General features: G+C 43.2%; 1 protein-coding gene across 1 annotated transcript in view; it reads right to left on the bottom strand.

The window, feature by feature from the left end:
• Positions 1-23,259, bottom strand: part of TM9SF3 (transmembrane 9 superfamily member 3) — a 113,582-nt gene that overhangs the window by 6,725 nt on the left and 83,598 nt on the right. Inside the window, exons 11-13 of the mRNA XM_033942269.1 lie at positions 19,300-19,368; positions 6,337-6,483; positions 5,758-5,841 (exon numbers count right to left, since the gene is read on the bottom strand). Coding sequence (XP_033798160.1) covers positions 5,758-5,841; positions 6,337-6,483; positions 19,300-19,368 — 300 coding nt within the window. The remainder of the gene's footprint in view (positions 1-5,757; positions 5,842-6,336; positions 6,484-19,299; positions 19,369-23,259) is intronic.

Raw genomic sequence — 23,259 nt, 5'->3', positions numbered from 1 at the left:
CCATTAGACATATGCCAAATCCATAACAGCTGACCAAAAATGATAAACAAATTAAACCAAAATCTCAAGAAGCCACACCTTGCATGTAGTACACCAAAATAGATATATAAATAAAGGAGTCGGAGTAGAGATACGATTAATAAAGGAGTCGAAGGTTTTTTGTACCGACTCCACAGCCCTGGTTTCTCGTCAGTATTCAAACATTTGGGCACCCACTTGGCTGACAGCTTCTGTCTTCTTGTGGATTTTACACCCTTTTCCCTAGATATCTGTAGTGTCTCAGAAATTGTTTTAGCTGATATTCGTGGATCTGCCAAAAGGAGATTATGTTCTTACCCTGAGAAGATCTTTTCCAGTAGATAGTTGATACATTCTAGAATATAGGGTTATTTCCCTTTAACCGCATGGACTGTAGAACATAACCTTTCCAGGTTTTCCACTCCGCCTCTAGAGTACTTCACAGGCTAGCTTAGCTCCTTCTATCAGCCAGTACCCAAGCATGAAAGGACACTCACATCTGTAGAGGCACCTGTAACGACAGGCTAAACATTGTTCTGCTCAAAACAACTAAACATCATCCGTAACCGCCAACATAGGCGTCAAAGGAGCACAGGAACTATTCCCAAAACAGGGTGAACATATGTACAACTACCTCCCAGTCCCTAAGGGCTGACCGGTCTCTACAAAACAAGTTGGTAACAAAGGAGACTGAAATGAGACAAGGAAATCTGCAAACAGGTATGGCAAGGACAGGGCGGGGAGTCTAGAATGTCTCACCTTATCTACTGGAAAAGATTTTCCAGAGTAAGTACATAATCTTTTCCAGTGCAATAAGTGAGACATTCTGGACCAGTGTTCTTCAACCTTTTCACACCCATGGACTGGCAGAAATAAAATAATTATTTTGTGGAGCAGCAAACCCCTAAGACTGAAATTTAAAAAAAACATTTCCACCCTGTCTCCGCGAGCTTGGTCCCAGCAAACCTTCTGATCCCATCCGCACAAGCCTCAGTTATTATTTTATATTGAATGTATTTTATTAAAGTATAAAAAGAAACAATATTCTGTACAATTGTCATTTTATAAACACAAATATACAGAGCAAGGACCAACAAAACCCCTGTCTCCCCTCCCCTTTACATATATCCCCTATACTATCAAGAAAACTGAACAAGCCAAATTATTACAGAATGCTAACAGAATACTGCAGTCACACATGACAGGAATAATGTTAGGGGAATGCCCCTGGTCAGAGAGAGCCCTAAGTCAGCTGGAAGTTAAAGATGCACTGCCTGGGCTTTGCAGTCCCCAATTATGTCTCTAGCAGGATATATAGTTCAAATCTGATATATTCTAATGACAAAATAGAAATAAAATGATTTTTTTCTACCTTTTGCTGTCTCTGGTTTCTGCTTTCATCTTCTTTTCACTCTTTTCCTTCCAGCATCTGCCCTGTCTCTTCAATCGAGCATCTACCCGTTCCATCCACTGTCTGCCCCTTCCAGAAACTGTCTGTCTCCCCCTGCCATCTCTCCTCTAGACCCCCCCTTTAGTCTGGCATCCATCATCTTCCCTCTGTTCCCTCATGGTCTGGCATCTTTCTCCTTTCATCTCTCTTTCCCTCCCCCCTGTGGTTTTTAGCATTTCTCTTCTCATTTCCTCCACTCAGATCTGATATCTCTGTCTCCTTCCCGTTCTCTGGAATCTCTCTCTTTACTTTTCTTCCCTGGTCTTCTTTCTTTATTTTCTGCCTCCGTCTAAATTAAATTCTTTCTTACTATGCAGTCCTCAGTTTCCCTCTTTTCACTGTGTCTACCCACAGCATGCCACCCTTTTCCTTCATCCCTCCACTATCTCACTTACTCTATCTTCTTCCCCCATATGTCCTTTTACTTTATTCCTCCTTCCATCCAGTATGTGTTCTCTTTCACCACTTCCATTCAGCATTTGCTCTCCCTTCTCCCCACTTCCATCATTTGCCCTCTTCTCTCTCCCCCTTCTCCCCACTTCCATCACCTGCCCCTTCTGTCTCTTTCCCCCTACTTCCATCATCAGCCCCCTTCTCTCAATCTCTCCATCCAGCACAGGCCCATTTCTCTCCCTTCCTCTCACCTTTCTTTCCGATTTTGGCAACAGCCCCCCCCCCCACCCTGATGACACTCAAGATCGGCAACGGGCTTCCTTCTCCCCCGGCATCAACAGCACTACAAATCGGCAATGCGGTGCTTAGTCCAAAGCTTCTCTCTGACTCGCACTGCCTGGGCGGAAATAGGAAGCTGCGTCAGAGGGGAAGCTTTGGGCTGAGCACTGAGTTGCCGATTTGAACTGCTGTTGATGTCCAGGGAGGAGGAGGCCCGTTGCCGATCTTGAATTGAAGGGGGGGGGGAGGGGGCCCAATGCTGATGCCGCCCATCGCTGTTTCAGCCCAGACGCTGCTGATGGCCCCAATCGCTGGCCCTGCGTGGACCGGCAGGAATTTTCTGCGGACCGGCGGTTGAAGAACACTGTTCTAGACCGTAGGGAAGTACAAAAGCAGTCCCCCAGAGAGTCAGAGTGGGCTTGCTGCGCCAGCCTATAAGACTGAGGATCCGAAAGCTGAATCCAGTCTGGCAGTTATATTCACTCTGTAAAACTGGGTAAACATGTGATGAGATGACCATATCGCCGGCCTGCAAATCTCTTCAGGAGAAACCGATTGCGCTTCGGCCCACGAGGAAGCCACATTTCTAGTAAAATGTGCTTTAACAGAAACAGAAGATTGTTTTCCCGCCAGAATGTAAGTGGAAGAAATGGCCCTATGGATCCACCTGGAGATCGTGGCCTTAGAAGCGGGAGTACCTCACTGAATTGATTGCGTCAGCACAAAACAAATGGTCAGAAAGGTGAAAATCGTTAGTGACCTCCAGGTAACGCAGCAGAACTCTGTGCACGTCCAACCTTTTCAGGAGACTTTCTTGATGTTTGGAACCTGTTGGCTGAAAACAGGCAAACACACCTCCTGATTGACATGGAACGCTGACACCACCTTAGGCAAAAACGAAGGAACAGTCCGGAGCGAAACTCCCGTCTCTGAAGTTCGAAGGGAAGGGTCTCGCACCTGCAGCTTGGACACCCTATGGGTAGACGTGATGGTGACCAGAAAAACAATCTTGATTGTAAGATCCTGAAGTGAAGCATCATGAAGAGGCTCAAAAGGAGCTTTGGCAAGGTCCGACACTACCACATTAAGGTCCCAGGCCGGGAACGGATTTTTAACAGGTTGCTGGACCCGAAGAGCTCCTTTCAAAAAAACGAGCAACATCTGGATGCACCGCTAACGAGGACTGGCTATCCTGAGATCAGAAACAAGATAGACTGGCCACCTGGACTCTTAAAGACGCCAGTGATGACCTTATCCAGACCAGCCTGAAGAAAGGCAAGGACTCGCGATTAAAGAGCTGAAAAAGGGTCCACCTGATTCTGGTTACACCAATGTTTGAAGATGCTTCACACCTTAGCGTAGGCGGACACTGTGGATGACTTCTTAGATTTGAAGAGAGTAGCGATCACAAGCTCTGAATAGCCTCTACGTTCTAAGGCCGAACGCTCAAGAGCCAAGCTGCAAGAGCAAAGCGACCCGGATCTTCCATGGCCCTGAGTAAGGTGGTCCATGTAGGCACTCAGGCGCAGACTGTGTCCTACCCGCAGGCACATCATATCTGCGTACCAAGGTCTTCTCAGCCAGTTGAGAGCCACTAGACTGACGTGGCCTGGATGAGTCGCAATTCTTTGAAGAACCCTGCTTCTCACCAGCCAGGGTAGAAAGACGTAGAGAAGAACATCCGGTGGCCACGGCTGTATGAGAGCATTGAGCCCTACGTTTCTGGGCTTGAATCTGCGGCTGACGAAGCATGGCACTTTCTTGTTTTGTGCTGTGGCCATTAGATAGAGATGGGGTTGTCCCTAACATCTCATAATTGCCTGAAACGCCGGAAGTGACTGGGCCCACGCACCCATATCCAGATTCTGATAACTGAGGAAGTCCGCTTGAATGTTGTCCACTCCAGCCACAAGGAACGCCGTCAGTGCTAGACGATGACGTTCCGCCCAAAGTAACAGAAGCCGGGCCTCCTGAGCCAAGGGAGATCTCTTGGTACCTTCCTGTCGATTGACATATGCCACTGCTGTCGCATTGTTGGAAAAAACTTGAACAACTCGCCCTTCCAGATGCGTCTGCAATGTTCTCAGGACTAGACGAATGGCCCAGAGCTCCAGTAGGTTGATGGACCACTTCTGTTTTAGAGTGCCGCTTCTGATGGCTCTTGATATCAAGAAGACTGCTAAGATATGTTACATCTGGACAACTAACACACGAAAAGAAAATCCAACGGAATCTGCAGTAAACAAACAGCAAGCAAAAACAAAAACAAAAACTGCAGACCATGTGCAAAATGTAGGCACTGTTTATTACAATATTAATGCAGTATGGTAAATATAACACCTTATTACCAACCAGTGGACCCAACACGGTCCTTGCTTCAGACAGGGGTCCGTGGTGGATAAGGTATATACAAACCGCATTGACCAAATCAAACAAATGCTGCATTGTACTTTGGAGCCGGAACGGCATTTGTTTGATTTGGTCAATGTGGTTTGTATATACCTTATCCACCACGGACCCCTGAGGAAGATGTTGTCCGAAACACGGACCGGGTTGGGTCCACTGGTTGGTAATAAGGTTAATAGGATAATGGCATTTATCTAGTTAACACTGGGCTAACTGAACTCACGCTTTAGTGTTGCCAAATTTGTTGGTTTCCTTAATTCCTGTCTGTTCATTATGAATAAGTGGATGGTAGTATAGCTCCCACTATTATTCTCCTTCCTTTCAAATTATAAGGATTCCACATTGCTGTTTCCTGCAGAATTTTTATTGTGTTTGATTCAATCCCTTTAACACATAATGCCATCCCTTCCTCCAATTTGATCCACCCTATCACTAAATTTGTATTTTGGTTATCATAGTGTCCCACTGGTTATCCTTCTTTCACCAAGGCTCCGAGAAGCCTATTATATTTACCTTTTCTTTTAGGGCTCATTTTACAAAGGTGTGCTAGCGTTTTTAGCGCACGCACTGGATTAGCAAAACTGCCGGCTGCTCAAGAGGAGGCGGTAGCGGCTAGTGCGCGCTAAAACTGCTAGCGTGCCTTTGTAAAAGGAGCCCTTAGTGTTACATACTCTGTCTCATCTTATTTTTTAGGTTTCTAGCATATGTATAGCATTTTAAAGTGTCTGTAAATATCTGTAATAAATGGGCCCACTTCCTAAGCCCAACTGTTTTTTTTTTAGCTAGCCTCTTTATTCTTTCCCATTCTGCTGCAATGAGGGAGCCATCAAATGTAGCCTCCAGTATCTTTCATGTTTTCTGTTATATTCCCTTCACTTATGGTGGCAGCAGCAGCAGAATCCCGCATAAGCAAAGGCCTGACTCCCTCTATGATACAAAATAATCGCTCATGAACAGTCTCAAATTTGATCAGATTGAAGGTCATAATATAAAATTTATTTATATACCATAATTCAGTGTGGTTAACAAAATAAGACAACTAAGTAAATTACAGTGAAATATAAATCAGTTTTCCAAAAATGTACATATAAACAAGCTTTCAAGAGTTTCCTAAAAGAACACAGCATTAACTATCATGAGACCAACTAGCGTTTTAAACCCAATTAAATTTTAACAGAATAGAACAAATTTTAAAACAGGGTAATACTTACTTGGTTTTGAAGAAGTAATAATAAAAGGAGTACATGTAAACATAGATTGAAGTGGAAGCAGCCGAAAGAAAACTCGTCCATTGCCTGGAAGAATACATGTCTGTTTATTGCATATTCAGTAAGAAGTCTGGTGAATGTACAGAACATGAGGTACACTTCTTCATCTTATATCAAAATATACTGTACCTTAAGGTATATGCCCCAAATGCTAAAACTCTCATCTCATTGCAATAACACTCTTCCATTCCACTTCTGAATAGGTTACCAGCAATGACATTCTTTGTGTTATTAACAGAAATGCAGTCTTTCATCATCATCTGACTAGAGCTGAATGTGTTAAATGTGCTGACTCCAGGGCACAATATTCAAAAAACTCCTTTGTCTTACCCTAGGGCATTTTAGCTGCAAGAACACATCCCCCTTCCTATCACAAAACATAGTACATCTGTGCTAGCAATTTTCCCATTCTACCATACAATATGTTACGAGATCCATAACATTATCCTTTAATGCTTCTAGAATGGCATTTAAATTTTGGACCTATGTCTAAGTTGTTTGCAAGGGTAACTCTGCTCTTACCATCGGTAATCTTCAGCATTAAGCAGGAAGTACGTGCAAACAATAGTGACGCAGACTGTCACAATGCACAGTATCACCAGCACTAACATCATGAAGCCATACACATAGTAGATCTTGTATGCCCAGAAAGAAGTGAAAATGAAATACCTACAAAAAATGCAATCAGGAAAATTGAAATGTCAAAATACAATTCTGCTGTATTAATACCGATACAGGAATGACATGCAGCAAGGATACACATCAGATATCTGTGCTTAGCGTTGAAATGCAAATTTATCACATGAGCTGATCTTGCCATAAAGGCTTCTAACATGCTTCAATACTGTCAGAAAAGTAGCACCTCACCATGCCTTTCCAAATACAGATTAACAAGGAAAACAAAGTTACTCACTTGTAGCAGGTATGGTCTGAGGATAGTAGGATGCATATGTTTACAGTTGGGTGATATCATCTAATGAAGCCCACCAGAACACTCCCCAGCTTATTTTCCAGATGCCTTTGGAAATGTTGCACCGTGAATGTATGCATCTGCCCGCTTGCTGATGTCATGCAGGACCTACCGTAATCAGCCTAATATGTATAGCAGTGTTTCTCAATTTCTTCAAGCCAAACAACCCCTAAGTTGAAAAAATTTCAAACAAGTACCCCCGAGCTCCAATCAGCTCTGGCAGATGTATATTTCAAAACTGACAAATTTTAATCAAGAAATAGAAAATAAAAGTAATTTTTCCTATCGTTTGTCAACTGGTCATTTTATTTCTCTAAACATGAAGGTCATCACACGTATGTGGTGACCTCTACCTTCTCTTAACACTCTTGCTAGGGACTCCTCTGTGCCATTCTCTCTTCTCCTCTGCTATGCAGCCCTCTCCTCTGTAAAGTATACCAAAGTCTATACTGTCACACACTATACCCCTTACAAGTTCTTTCCACCAGATCCTCAGCGGCACCACTTTGAGCTCAAAAACTTTCACTGCCCAAAGCTTTACATGTCATATCTAGAGAAGGGGATCAAAGGATCACCACTCCTTTCCTAGAGCAATTAGCACCGTGGGTCATAAAGAAGAATCATTTTGAATACAATGGGGTTTTCTACCAGCAAATCCAAGAGGTGGTGATGGGGGCTACATTTGCCCCCTCAGTAGTCCCTTTATATGTAGAGTGTTTTGAAGCTGATGAGGTGTATCCATTTGAATTCTTTAACAACGTAATGTTATGAAAGCGTTACCTGGACAATATTTTTTTCTTGTAGGAGGGTTCTGAACAGGGCCTGAGGGATTTTGTAGAATGGATTAACACCAGGGATCCCAATTTACAATTACTTATAGTTTACATAAAATTGAATTTTTGGATATGAAAATCAGTAAACAAGGCTCACAATCGGGTACATGCCTATTCAAGAAACCAGTAGCTCAAAACACCTTATTACATTTTTCCAGTTAGTCAGTTTTTAAGATTAAGAAGGGTGTGCTCATCCCTCCATGACTTTAAAATTGCAGTGGGAAATTTAGAGCAGAGCTTTAGGGCTAGGGATTAACTGGCTAGAGCAATTAGACGGGCATACCTACGTGCAAGAAATGCCAACAGGGACCTACTCCTTCAGGAGAGAAAATAATCAATTGAGTTGGATAGGCAGATGTGTGTTACCATATTCAGAAGGGGCTAAAGAAATGATAGCTCTGATTAAAAAGTACTGGCATGTCCTCCAGCTCCATAAGGTGTTTCCAGAAGTTCCTATATTTGTCTTTAAAAGAGGTAGAACAATTGGGCAGTTTTTTAACCATCAAAAATTCAGTAGAGAGGTAGATAAAACTCAGGGCACCCTACGAGTTGTGGTAGATGCCAGTGGTGTGCCAGCAACTTGGAGGGTCATCACTGGAAGGATCCTCAAACAGGGAGGATCGTGCAAGCAAGGACCCATACAAATTGTCAGTCAGCAGTAGTATATGTTTTGGTTTGCCCCTGCAGTTTAGCATATGTGGGTCGGAAGATGCGCCCTATTCAATTTAGGTTGAATGAGCACACATCTCATATTAACACTGATTCTATGCAGGCTCCCATTGTCCAGCATTGTCTGGAGAAAAATTATACCACACAACAATTAAGATAGAGAATAATTGACAGTATAAATGTGGGGAGGGAGGGAGGTAATTTGGAGGATAGGTTAAACTTTAAGGAGCAGTGCTGTATATATTATCTTAATACAGTTTCTCCGCATGGATTGAATGCGGAGTTGGAAACCACTGGGATGAGGGCCTCTATTTTTAGTTAGTGGTAATAATAATAATAATAATAATTTTATTCTTATATACCGCCAAAGCCATGGTAGTTCGAGGTGGTTTACAAGAAGAGCTGGACAATCAGCGAAAAATAATTACAGTGACATAAACAAGTACAAGTGGAGAGGGCGGATACAAGTTGAGTGGGAGTAAGTCAGAGTGATAGACAAAGAGTAGAGGCGCCGTGTAAATGTAGGAGGCATACATGGTAAGGCATTAAGAGTTCTTGGTTACAAATCGGTTGAACGGGTTTGTTTTAACTAGTTTTCTAAAGTTAAGATAGGATGAGGCATGCTTAATGATGTTACCCAGCCAACCGTTCTGTTTGCCTGCCTGGAAGGCAAGAGTTCTGCCCAGATATCTCTTGAATCGGCAGGCCTTTAATGTTGGGTGGCTAAACATGTGTACCCTGCGAGTAGGCCTGGTGGAACAGTCCAAGTTGAAGTGGGAAACCAGATAAATGGGGGCCAAACCTTGAATGGATTTGAAACATAGACAGGCAAATTTGAACAGTACTCTTGCTTCCAGGAGCAGCCAGTGAAGTTTTTGGTAGTAGAGGGTTATATGTTCCCATTTTTTTATACCAAAAATCAGTCGAACTGCTGAATTTTGTATGATTCGGAGTCTTTGGATGGTTTTCTTGAAGGACCCTAGATAAATGATGTTGCAATAGTCAAATAGGCTTAAAATGGAAGATTGCACCAGTAAGCGGAATGATGCTGCATCAAAGTACTTTCTGATGGTTCTTAGTTTCCACAATGTTGAGAAGCCTTTTCTAACCAGTAATTCAGTATGAACATCTAGAGTGAGGTAGCGGTCCAGCGTCACTCCCAGAATTTTTATGGTGTCAGTAATAGGAAAGATCTGGCCGTTCAAGGAAATTGAGGTATCTTTTATTTTGTCATTCGGACTCGCCAGGAAGAATTTGGTTTTTTCTGAGTTGAGTTTGAGTTTGGCCATCCAAGATTCGATTTGCTTTAAAGTTGATGCCATGTGGTTCTTGGTCTCAGAAGTCAGACTTGTTAGGGGAAGAACTATGGTGATGTTGTCAGCATAGATATAGAATTTGACTTTTAAGCTTTGCAGCAGATTTCCCAAAGAGGCTAGGTAAATGTTAAACAGAGTGGGGGATAGGAGGGAGCCCTGTGGGACTCCGCATGGGTTTACCCAGCTGGCGGATAGATTATTATCGGTACAGACTCGGTAAGAACGTGTAGTCAAGAAACCTCAAAACCATTTTAACACATTACCCGAGAGACCAATAGACTCCAGACAATCAATTAGGATGGTATGATCGACTAAGTCGAAGGCGCTACTCAAGTCTAGCTGCAGGATTAATGCGCTTGTACCCTGGCTGAATAAGTTCAGGAGGGAATCTAGCAATGAGGCAGTAACTGTTTCCGTGCTGAACCCGGATCGAAAACCTGATTGGTTGTCATGTAATATGTTGTGTTTGTCCAGGTACGTTTACCAAACCTTCCATAAGCTTTACAAATAAGGGAATGCTCGCAATGGGTCTGTAATTCGATGTAATGGCGGGGGAGCTCCCGATGCTGAGGACGTGCAAGTTACGCATGCTTTGGCTGACGGGTCCCTTACCTATTTAAACTGTAAAGATGCCGACACCGCCATCTCCAATGATCATGTGGAACTGGCATTAATTCATTAGGTAAGTGGGGAGATAGGCTTTTGAATTTTGGGAACTTGAGGTGCCCTGTATTTGATTCCAAAGTTGAATACTTAGATAATAAGGAATGAGAACTGGACGCTTGGTTTTGTTTTTCTAGGGGTCAGACCTTGAAAAAGCATTTGGTGAAACATGTAGGTTCAAGTATCCCTAGCCAGAGACCACAAAGCTAAATATTCGCTTTAAAGCTATTAAGTGAATATAACACAGTTTAGAAATAATTCTCACACCTAATAAGAATGGTAAGAGATCCGGTGATGATATAAGAACATAAGAAGTTGCCTCCGCTGAGGCAGACCAGAGGTCCATCTCGCCCAGCGGTCCGCTCCCGCGGCAGCCCATCAGGCCCACTGCCTGAGTAGTAGTCTAAACCTATCTATACCCCTCAATCCTTTTGTCTTCTAGGAATCTATCCAAACCTTCTTTGAAGCCATTTAACGTGCTCCTGTCTACCACAGCCTCTGGAAGCACGTTCCATGTATCCACCACCCTCTGAGTGAAAAAGAACTTCCTAGCATTTGTTCTAAACCTGTCCCCTTTCAATTTTTCCGAGTGCCCCCTTGTACTTGTGGTTCCCCATAATTTGAAAAATCTGTCCCTGTCTACTTTTTCTATGCCCTTCAGGATCTTGAAGGTTTCTATCATGTCTCCTCTAAGTCTCCGCTTCTCCAAAGAGAAAAGTCCTAACTGTTTCAATCTGTCAGTATATGGGAGATTTTCCATACCCTTTATCAGTTTAGTTGCTCTTCTCTGGACTCCCTCAAGTACCGCCATGTCCTTCTTGAGGTACGGCGACCAGTACTGGACACAGTACTCCAGATGCGGCCGCACCATTGCACGATACAGTGGCAGGATGACTTCCTTCGTCCTGGTCGTGATACCCTTCTTAATGATACCCAACATTTTGTTTGCTTTCCTTGAGGCTGTGGCACACTGCGCCGACGCCATCAGTGTTGTGTCTACCATCACTCCCAGGTCTCTTTCAAGGTTACTGACCCCTAGTAGTGATTCCCCCATTTTGTAAGTGAACATCGGGTTCTTTTTCCCCACGTGCATGACCTTGCATTTCCCTATGTTGAAGCATTTGCCATTTTTCGGCCCACTTTTCTAGTGTCGTTAGATCATTTTGGAGATCTTCGCAGTCTTCCGTGGTTTTAACCCTGCTGTATAGTTTGGTGTCATCTGCAAATTTAATGACCTCACATTTTGTTCCCGCCTCTAGGTCGTTTATGTAGATATTGAACAGGAGTGGTCCCAGCATCGACCCCTGCGGAACTCCGCTCGCGACCCATTTCCAGTCTGAGTAATGGCCCTTTACACCAACCCTCTGCTTCCTGTTCACCAGTCAGTTTTTGATCCATCGGTGGACTACGTAAAGTTTTGGGCAGTGAAAGTGTCTGAGCCCCAAGAGGTGCCACCGAGGATCTGGTGGAAAGAACTTGCAAGGGTATAGTGTGTGACAGTATAGACTTTAGTACGTTGAAGGACAAATACTTTATGAGAGTAATACCCTTTTAAAGAATTTTGGTGTGTACATCAATGGAATTGGCCCTCTCCTCTGTGACACACTCACTCTCTCCCCCTGCCATGTGGCTGTCTATACGCTCTCCTCCCCCTGCACCATTCTGCATAGAGATACTGCAATGACTGATAAGAATTTTGTGAACACCCTGGATGCTGACATAAGGCCAAAAGATAGTATGGAATATTGAAACTAGTGTTTACATACTTGAAATCTCAGCTAATTCCTGTGCCTTGGATGTATCAGTATGTGGGTATAATCATCCTTCAAGTCCACAAAGCACAACTAATCTCCTTTTTGAATCATTTGGGAAAGAGGGAAACTTTGCTGAATTTTTGTTTGCTTAGATATTAGTTCAGGACTCCTCATTTCTTTTGTGATCAAAAAAATCCCTTTTCTCTTTCCCATGGTGGAACACATTTGATCACTTTAGCCTGTAAGCCCGGAGATTTCCTTGGTATGCAATTCCTGATGCAGAAAGCTCAACCTTGATGCCCTTGATGGGCAATTTGGGTGAATCCTTTCAAACTGCAGACTGTAACTTATCTGGACTATTTTTAGAACCCACTGGTTTGAGGTTATAAGAAACCACCTTGCATAAAAAAATACAGCCTCCCTCCTAGTACTATATCATCCAGGATAGTTACAGAGACTGAAGCTAGGTTCTTCTAGAGCCATTCAAAAGCTCACCCCTTGTTTTGACTGGGAAGCTGACTGGAGTTTCTGGGCCCTCTACTATCTCAGGCAAGAGTAAAGTTTCTAAGTCATATGGGAAGCAGGAATCTATAATTTGCTTGCAAGAGTAATAGAACCTCTGTAGTTAAGTGTTTCTTTTTTTTTTTAAATACTTGTACAGTTTATTTCCTTAACAAATCCAGCCCAATGATTTTTTTTGTTAGAAAAATACCATCATTCTTTGTTAACCTGAGGATACAGTCATCTGAATCTCCCATTCTACAGATAGCTCCATGAACAGCACTGGTCTTGAACTGTCCATTGAATCTACCCATGTTCTTATCGACTTCAGCCACATTTATCTGGATAGAAGCATGATCCTTAGCTCCAATAATTCTACTGTTAGCAGAGCATTTACGAGGGACATACAAGTCCACAAATTCCCCAGCATAGTTTTCTATGTTGTATCTTATCTGCAGTCCTACAGTGCTCTCTCTCAATACAAATGGCTGATACAAAAGTTGAGTGCTTCTTAATGAGGTCAGCAGCCTCTTACACCTTTGTCCCCACTGCAGAGGCTCTGGACACTCTTATCAAAAATATCGCAGGTTGCCCTGATCATATATTTTCCACAAACCTGCTCTTTGGATACTAGCTAACAGGTCTTATGCCAGTGAACTCGTCCACATTATGCACAACATTCTGCAAGAACATGCTCATTAAGAGCTGGGTAAGCTATGCAGGATGTAAGCATATAGCAATCTGAAAAACCCTTTTTCCTAAAATACTTTAGTCTTCATCTCTCTTCCCAGGGGCACCAAGGAGTGAGTCTTCATCTCCTAGCCCATTTGAGAGCAGATTTTACCATCATGGAATGAGGTAGCTGAGGTTTCTCAAATCCTGAAACCTTCTGTACTCTCTATATACAGTAAACCTACTTGTTAACTCGCTATACAGAAATCGGGGTAGGTCCCCCACACCTTCATTTGAATTAGTTTTAGAATTCTGTACACAGCTACTGTCACAGCCTTTGAGTGATCAAACTGAAGGATGTGCAAGGTCTCTGCCCTGGGCTCATCCTCAGTTTCCAAATTAAATGGGACAGACTTGGCCATCTGCTGTACAAAATCAAAGGAAAAGAACTCCTCAGGGGAAGATGTCCTCATGTGGTGGGAAGGATCTTCAGGAAGACCAAAGGACCCCCCCCCCCCCCTCCTTCAAGAATGCTCCTAGTGCTTTCTCAGATGTCTAGCAGTGTTCAGAGTCTGGCTCACATAAGTACTCCCTTGGAAAGATGAGTCTGTGTTTGCCTCAAACAAATGACCTCATGGTCAGGTCTTAGAAGCTTTGGATGAGTCTCATTTAAAATACAAGTGTTAAAATACAGTTGCCCTAATGTGCTTTATCTTTCCTCTTTTCTTTCAAATAACTGTAGTTTCAACCACCTGCCCTCACTTTCTTTTCGTTGTTTTAAATTTTTTCCTTCACAAACCTCACCCTCTTTCACTTAATGTTTTAGACTATAAGCCGCCCAGAAGGTTCGCCCGTGAAGCAGGGTAGCAAACACTGAATAAACTTGGAGGCATCAGGGCCTCCAGCCATTGGGGAAGCTTCCATCCTCTGAAGGGCTGGAGATCAACATAAGAGCGGTGTGCACTTAACCTCAAAACACAATCTGAAATTACATATAGCTGGATGGGGGAAAGACCTCAGAAATCTTTGTAGAGATTAATGTTGAAAAATCTCAGCAAATTAAGTAAACGTTTCTTTCATTGATCATAAAAACAACTAGAGCTACTTTTATGTAATTTTTAAAGTGCTCTAATTCTTGCACATACTATGTTCACTATATTTTCCTAACAAGTATAATTTATACCTCAATTTCATTTCCAAACTTTTCTAATCAAGCATATGAGCAATGCTGGCTAAAAAACTGTTTCCAGTTCAAAGCGATTCTACTTATAATCAATACTGAGTGCAAAAAGTTAAGCTATCCTAGCTCGGGTCTAAAGCTCATATATTTATATGATTAATAAAGTTTGGAACTGGAATTTTGGGAGGGTTTCTTTTTTATGACTAATGAAAGAAAGGTTAATCTCTTCTAAGATTTAATGTCTTTCTTCCAACCAGCTATATGCTGACCTTAATACAATCGTAATTTCAGAATGAAAAATAATCATTGCTCAAAAACCAATCTGACTGCCTTCTGATTTTCAATAGTAGCATGTACTGATCCCAATGCCCTTGAAGGCCTCAGTGTCAACGCACTAACTGCACACAGAGAATGGATCTTAAGGATGGACTGTTCCGCCAGCAGACTCAGATTCAATGCCATCACAGCCATAGTTTCTTACCATGCAGGAGGCAATCCATGTGTTCTTTGAATATGCCCAAAAGACGCTTCTTAAGAGGTACCACTGAAAGACTAGGGCTCAAACAGCGTGGTTACATCCTTCAGAGACATCCAAGTATATCGTGTGCAAGGTCTGGGCTCACTGGAGGCCAACTCACTACATCTGATATCAAAAAGGGGGCTTTGAGGGCACCAGTAACTTTAGTGCCTCAATACTCTTGGCCCTACTTAACTTAAGGGCACGGTGCACGAAGCACAAAACCTGTATGTACCCAGGTTCAGGAAAGGGTGCAAAAAAAATCGAACCAAAAACCCGGCGTGGATAACAAATGCGGTGAGAAAGGCGATAAGAGACAAGAAAACATAATTTAGAAAATGGAAAAAGGACCAAACAAAGGACAACCAGAAGGAACACAAAAGGCACCAAAAGGACTGTCACCGAGAGGTTAGGAAAGCAAAAAGAGAATATGAGGAGAGGCTGGCGGGGGAAGCAAGAAACTTCAAACCATTCTTCAGGTATGTGAAGGGGAAACAACCAGCCAGGGAGGAAGTGGGACCGTTAGACGATGGAGACAGAAAGGAAGTAGTAAAGGAGGAAAAAGAGATAGCTGACAGGTTAAACAAGTTCTTCTCGTCAGTCTTCACGAGAGAGGACACATCCAACATCCCAGAACCCGAGGAGCACATAAACGGAAACCCTGATGAGAAGCTAGTCCAACTAGAGGTAAACAAAGAGGATGTTCTCAGAAAGATAGACAGACTGAAGAGCGACAAATCACCAGGTCCGGACGGCATCCACCCAAGGGTATTAAAAGAACTGAGAAACGAAATAGCAGATACACTAAGCCAAATATGTAACTTATCCTTAAAAACTGGGGAGATCCCAGAAGACTGGAAAATAGCCAATGTCACGCCCATCTTTAAGAAGGGATCAAGGGGTGACCCGGGAAACTACAGGCCGGTGAGCTTGACCTCGGTTCCGGGAAAGATGATGGAAGCACTAATCAAGGACGTAATCTGCGAATACATAGAAGGCAATGGACAACTGAAGGCGAGCCAGCACAGCTTCTGCAAGGGAAGATCGTGCCTCACGAACTTACTGTATTTCTTTGAGAGAATAAACAACCAGGTGGATAAAGGGGAATCCATAGACATCATTTACCTTGACTTCCAAAAAGCCTTCGATAAGGTACCTCATGAAAGACTACTTAAGAAGCTGTGGAGCCACGGGGTGCAGGGGGATATCCACCGATGGATCAAACACTGGCTGGCAGGCAGGAAGCAGAGGGTTGGAGTAAAGGGCCATTACTCAGACTGGCAATGGGTCACGAGTGGAGTTCCACAGGGGTCGGTGCTGGGACCAATCCTGTTCAATATATTCATCAACGACCTGGAGACGGGGACGACATGTGAGGTTATCAAATTTGCTGATGACACCAAGCTTTGCAGCAGGGTTAGAAACACGGAAGACTGTGAGGTCCTGCAAAGAGACCTAACAAGACTGGAAGAGTGGGCAAAAAAATGACAAATGAGTTTTAATATAGAGAAATGTAAGGTCATGCATGTAGGGAAGAAGAACCCGATGTTCAGCTACAAAATGGGGGGATCACTGCTAGGGGTAAGCAACCTTGAAAGAGACCTGGGGGTGATGGTGGACACAACATTGAAAGCATCAACTCAGTGCGCAACGGCCTCAAAGAAAGCGAACAGAATGTTGGGTATCATTAAAAAGGGTATCACGACCAGGACGAAGGAAATCATCATGCCGCTGTATCGTGCAATGGTGCACCCACATCTGGAGTACTGTGTCCAATACTGGTCGCCGTACCTCAAGAAGGACATGGCAGTACTCGAGGGGGTCCAGAGGAGAGCAACTAAATTGATAAAAGGTATGGAAAACTATTCGTATGTTGACAGGTTGAAGATGCTGGGGCTCTTCTCCCTGGAAAAGCGGAGACTTAGAGGAGACATGATAGAAACCTTCAAAATCCTGAGGGGCATAGAGAAAGTGGACAGGGACAGATTTTTCAGTCTGTGGGAAACCACTAACACAAGGGGTCACTCGGAAAAATTGAGAGGGGACAGGTTTAGAACAAATGCTAGGAGGTTCTTTTTTACCCAGAGGGTGGTGGACACATGGAACGCGCTTCCGGAGGTTGTGATAGCCCAGAGCACATTGCAGGGTTTCAAGGAAGGTTTAGACAAGTTCCTAAAAGAAAAGGGGATTGAGGGTTACAGATAAAAAAGAAGAGGTAGGTTACAGAAACGGACAGGAACCACATTACAGGTCATAGACCTGACGGGCCGCCGCGAGAGCGGACCGCTGGGCGCGATGGACCAATGGTCTGACCCAGTGGTGGCAACTTCTTATGTTCTTAACATGCTTCAAGGGGGAGCAATGTCTATGTGCCTTGGCCTCTGCTCAACATCCCCCCATCTGCATCCCTCAGCACCAAGGACAAATACTTCCTCTTCCTTGTCAGGGAATCAGAGAATGCCCAATCCCAATGACCTTTATTGATGCTCAATATTGAGGGAGGTTGAGATCTTCTTGATGTAAATATATTTCCAGTGTCCCAATGTAGCTCCCGGAGCCAGAAGATCAGTGTTCTTGTTGCAGACTTCAATGGACTGGACTTCTCAGCACCAAAAATCCTTTTGCCTCACTTCTCATGACCTTCGATGCTTCTCCCTGACATCTGCAAACACAGTCTACAAGACATGATTGGATCCCAGGCACCAGTTATGGGTATCCATAATAGACATGTTCCTATTACACCGAGTACACTTCTTAAAGCCACTTGGATATTTCTGCAGACACACATAGGAGAAAATAGCCACAAACTCCTCGGTTGTGAAAAAAATACCCAGCTTGAGACCTAAGAGGACCTGGTGGGTTGTGGAAAAGAAAACAAAAATTAAAAAGGGCCAAAAATCCTAAGGAGAACTACCGGGAATTGAAGCTTCATGTGGCAGTGACAGGACTTAGCAGCACAACAACGGAGATGACCAAAAGACAGTGTGTAGCCATGTTTCTTCAAAGGCTTTTATTAACTCTACTAACCATGCTGTGAAGGAGTAGTGCTGTTGAATCTACAATTGAATGCTGTCACAACTGTTAACCATTCACAGGATTGTGCTATTTCAGTCCCTCAATAGGTTCTTTACTAGATATTATGAACATTACATAAATCTGTGCATCCAATAAATATGCACATCTGGGTTTTCATTTAGGCCTCCTGATGAAGGCAACATAGCCAAAACACAACCTCTGTCTTTAATAGTTGTGCTCTTATGTGAATTGCTGTTCATAAAAGCGTCTGAAGAAACCTTCTGCCCAATGTGTGGCAGCGGTCAAGAAAGCAAACAAGATGCTAGGAATTATTAGAAAAGGGATGGTAAACAAGACAAAGAAAAGTTCTAATGCTTTTGTATCGCTCAATGGTGCGACCTCATCTTGAGTATTTGTTCAGTACTAGTCTCCTGATCTTAAAAAAAGATATAGCGGCACTAGAAAAGTCCATAAACTGCTGTTGAGACAGACGTGGGAGAAATAACTGCTTGCCCTGGATCGATGGCATGGAATGCTGCTACTATTTGGGTTTTTGTCAGATACTTGTGACTTGGATTGGCCTCCATGAAGATGGGACACTGGGCTAGATGGACCATTGTTCTGATCCAGAAAGGCTATTCTTATGTTCTTATACCTCCTGGTTAAACACTGATTTTTGGTCATCTCTGCTGTTGTGCTGATTGATATTGTATCTATACGCAAAGTCATATCTAACAAAATATTTGTAACCCGCCTAGAGCTCTATTTTGAGAATTTGGCAGGATATAAGACCAAAGCATAGCACAGAATTCTAACTGTGGAGATTCCCCCCCCCCACCCCTTTTTTCACTTTTCAGTGATAGGACTTATATATGATCGCAGTCAAAATTTGAAGAGAAATCACTTCACAAAGAAATCTCAAGTGCAAGCTGAAGGAGGGCTAATAAGCATATCTGTACTGTTCCATGGAAAGAATGAAATTGACCAGGTCTCGTGCAACAGTAGCAGGTGGGAAGACGTGGACATGTGCAGTATAATGCTTTCAAAAGCTTCAGGAAAATAAGATGGTGAGCGTTGCTGTGTGGGCTACATTGGACACCCAGCTATATGAATATGATATCCTGCTTGTCCTTAGAGAAATAAATATACTAACTTTACTGTGCTTTAACAAGTTGTATTCAAATTAAAGTATGTATGCTTACTGCTCTGTTCTTATTACCATCTTCATAAGAGGAATTTAAATGAATTTGGATGTTCTGCTGCTTTATATATGTTTATATAAATACAGTACAATGAGCTGTATAGTTTTTAACCTGTCATTACTGGATAGGAAAAAGGATATATTAATCCCCTTTTCTTAAACTGCCCATACTGTACAAAACAAAAAACACTTACATTTCAATAAAAATAGATCCAAAGGGTAAAATTCCTCCTAGGCACACAATCACAGCTGGCTCCATGAACCTGCAGAAACAGCACAGAAAACAGCTTCTTAATGCATTACTATTTACCGTAGTTTCCTATTCAATATTACCCAATTTTGAGTCTTTCTACATAGATGACTTCATTTGCACAGAAAGAGGGAGGAAACAATTCACTCTCTGTACCATCCTTAAGTAACTTTTATTTTATTCTTGGGGTTCTTGGAGAGGAGCCAGCTTTATATGGATTATGTTGGTAGAAGTGAAAATTTTTGGACAATGCAATACTCCCCTGAAGTAGCCTTGTAGGAGAAACAGAAAGACTTTTCTGTTGGGACACGAACTGAGGAATCTTTGGAACCATCTTGTTTTTCCAGATGAGTAAATGTTTTTTTCTCTTATTGTTGGCATTATTTTCAGGCTTCTACTACTACTACTTACACCTGTGAAGTTGAGCTGTTGCCCTCGTTAAATTTTTGGTTAGCTTGGTTCCGGTTCACACTGAAAAACAGATCATTAATACTGCTGACTGGGCTCACACGGAAAAAGTTTGAAAAAAGAAAAGAGTTTTTGATAAAACGTATGAATGAGAATCATTTAAATGTACACGGAGTTTTTTTATGAACCCGTGATGATGTGAGTTGGCTCAGGCACTTGTGTAGTCCTGGCCTCTCACAATTGAGGTTCATTTTTCTCCGTTGTCTTATATTTATATTATTTTTCATATGTTGTTTTACTGAGAGTGTGTAGCCTGAAGGTCTTTGTTCAATGTGGTGTGAATGATGTCCAGCTACTAAAATTTGATTTCAATAAGTTCTTGTATACATTTTGGTCTTCTTCAAGTTGACCATAGACCTAGACTCTACAGGATTGACAAGATGGTCTGAACCACTCTCCACTTCCTCCCACGAGGGTTTTCTGATAAGCAAGTCATCCTGGTAAGAGTGGACCAGCCAATCAAATTAATGGAGGTGAGCCACGACTACAACTATCACCTTGGTGAAGGTCCAGGGAGCTGTAGCCAAACCGAACAAGACAGCCTTGAATTGAAAATGCTGCTCCAGGACATGAAACCAAAGGAAGTGCCTGTGATCTGGAAATTTTGGGATGTGGAGATATGCCTCCATCCAGCCAAATACTGCCAGGAACTTCCCTGGCTGCACTGAGGAAATAAACGACCGGAGAGTCTCATTATATAAATGAGGCACTTTGAGAGCCACATTGACGTACTTGAGGTCCAGGATGGGCCTCCAATCCTGAGCCTTTCCTGGGCACGATGAAGTATACAGAGTATTTGCAGAGCCCAAGTCTGTGGTTGGAACCCGCTCAACTGCCCGAATGTCCAGCAACCTTTGAACAGTCGCCTGAACCTGGACTGCTTTCTCTGATCTGCCAACAGGCGAGTCCACGAACCAGTCAGAGAGAGGACGAGTGAACTCCAACTTGCTTAACACAGGCAGATGGTCGCTCTTTAGTTGATGCAGAAGGCACTGCAGCGCCACCGACAGGTTTGCCAGAGCTAGTTCACAAAGTCAGGCCTAAAGGGCATAGAGGACCAAGAACCCTTTTCAAGGAGGGTTAGAGCTTTCTTTTAGCTTTGGGGCATTAGAACCTTTATTAGGCACTGGTGCTGCCTCACAGGACCCCAAGAGGGTAAAACTGTCACCTATCATCCCAACAGTCATTTGGCAGCATTAATAAGGTGGTCAGAGGCTGAACCCAAGGTTTTTGCCTCCCCAGCATGCACTGCGGCACACATGGCATATGGTTACTCCGTTGGGTACCCAACCGTCACAAACATCGAATGAATTCATGTCATTGGAGCATGAGGACTTAATCTCTGGTGATTAGAATCAAAAACAAGGCTTTTTGAAGAAGTTTAAGAACTTAGAATTCAAATAGAGAAAAATCCAAGATGGCTGCCTCCAGGATTTCCTGCTAAAATTCCTCCAGAGAACCTTAAAAACCAGTGATCTTAGAATTTCTGGGGTGGGGGAAACAAGGCTACAACAAAATATAACCTCAAAACCCACAATTTAACCCCCAAACTGCCCTGTGGGCTGTGACAGCCCTACTCCCAGACCAGATGCTGGGAAGATGTGCTACAGCCTGCCACAGCAACTCTCAGGGCAGCTAGAATTAGGAGAGGACCTCTGCCACCAGGAAAGCTGCTTCTTCTTTTTTTTTTTATATACCATTTTATGAAAAAGAACAAAAATATGAGTTTCAGATACAAAACAAACAATATAGACACTGCAGCAAAGACAATAAGCTTTGACAAACCAACCACCAAAGACCCCACCTACCCATCCCACCCCACAGCAACATTCTGGAATCTGTAAGCCAGAAGAAATACAGTGCAGACAATAACGAGAGGCCTAGGAAAATTGCCTCTTCTGACTCTTCAGCTGCCAATCGGGCCACAGCCAGACTAAGCCTCAACCCCTGGGACCAAAAACCAAACACCGTGAAGGGGGGGGGAAGTGCAGCCGATTATTGTGCATGCTCTGAAGAAAAGCAGTTGGTGCCCATATAGCCTGCACTAGCACTCCTGATCAAGTCAAGGAGTGAGCAACAGCAGGAGAAACCCCTGAGCTCCACAGTTCAAGCAGACTGGCTGAGCAGTTCCCCACAGGATCCACATGTCAGTTGCAGGCTGAAGTCTGCTCCTCTCAAGAAGGCTAGGCAGTCACTGGAGCTTAACAGAACACAAAATTGTGTGAAAAACTGCAAAAATCATATGAAAAACAAAAAAGAAGACCAAGCAGATCAAAGTTGCTCCTCCAGGCTTGCTTACAGAAGAAATAATTGATTGAATGCAGCAGAGAGCAGGGGGGAGGAGGAGGAGGAGGTACTGAAAACAGTGATCTGTATCTCTTGCACCGGACTTGCGGGAGCAGATGCAAGACCCTTGGTTCAGCATACCATCCCTATTGCACTGGAAAAGTAGTTTTGTAATGGGTACCTATTTAGGTGCCAAGAAAGTGCCCATTTGGAGCCTATACCATAACGGAACATACTGTATATACTCGAATATAACCCAAGATTTTGGGGTCAAAAAAATGGACCAAAAATGGGGGTCTTGCTTTATATTTGGGTCAGTGCCTATACGTCCTCCTCCCAGACCTGTTGCAGGCCCCCACCAGACCTACTGTAAGACCTGGTGGTCCAGCAGTAGGCCAGGACAGGAGGTAACCCTCCTGCCTCCTGTCCCAGCCAACTTTTAACAATTCTCACATTCCTCCCATCTCCTCAAAATGGTACCTTAAAAGTCCCTGGTGGTCCAAAGGTGAACCGGAGCAAAATCATCAGTTGATATTCAAGTATATACAGTAAGTGCCTAACTTCATTTATAGAATACTATATTAGCAGTGCCAATGTGTGTATAAGTTTAAGCATGGCTACTTACACTAGCCATAGAGCTGGTGTAATTAGTGCCTACACTGCTAAAAAGAAATTGTAATTTTCTATAATTTAGACAGTTTAGTAGTGTGCATCCCACCCATCTTCCACTTAGATTCCGCTCATGTATATGTCTGTCAAATTACACAGCATTGTATTTAGGTGTCAATAGAAAATGACACGGGAGACAAATTTTTTCCCATCCCTGTGGGAACTCAATTCTCCGTCCCCGCAAGTTCTTTTTCTGTCCCTGCCCCGTTCCTGCTAGCTCTGACTTAATCTGCACAAGCCTCAAACACTTTAAAAATCATGGGTTTGAGGCTTGTAAGGTTAAGGCTGAGCTTACAGGAATGGGACAGGGACGGCGACAAAACTTGAAGGGATGGGACGGGGCGGGGAAATTGAGTTCCTGCGTCATTCTCTAGGTGCCATGTTGTATTATACTACAGTCAGAATATTGGCATTTATGCACCCCACTTAGAAGGAAAAAAAAAGTTACATGAAAAACTTCCAGTCTATAAAATTCACAATT

The sequence above is a fragment of the Geotrypetes seraphini genome, chromosome 4 (genome assembly GCF_902459505.1).
Source record: "Geotrypetes seraphini chromosome 4, aGeoSer1.1, whole genome shotgun sequence".
Lineage (NCBI taxonomy): Eukaryota > Metazoa > Chordata > Amphibia > Gymnophiona > Dermophiidae > Geotrypetes > Geotrypetes seraphini.
Note: the sequence above shows the minus strand (reverse complement) of the source record. Positions and strands in the feature narration are given on the sequence as shown.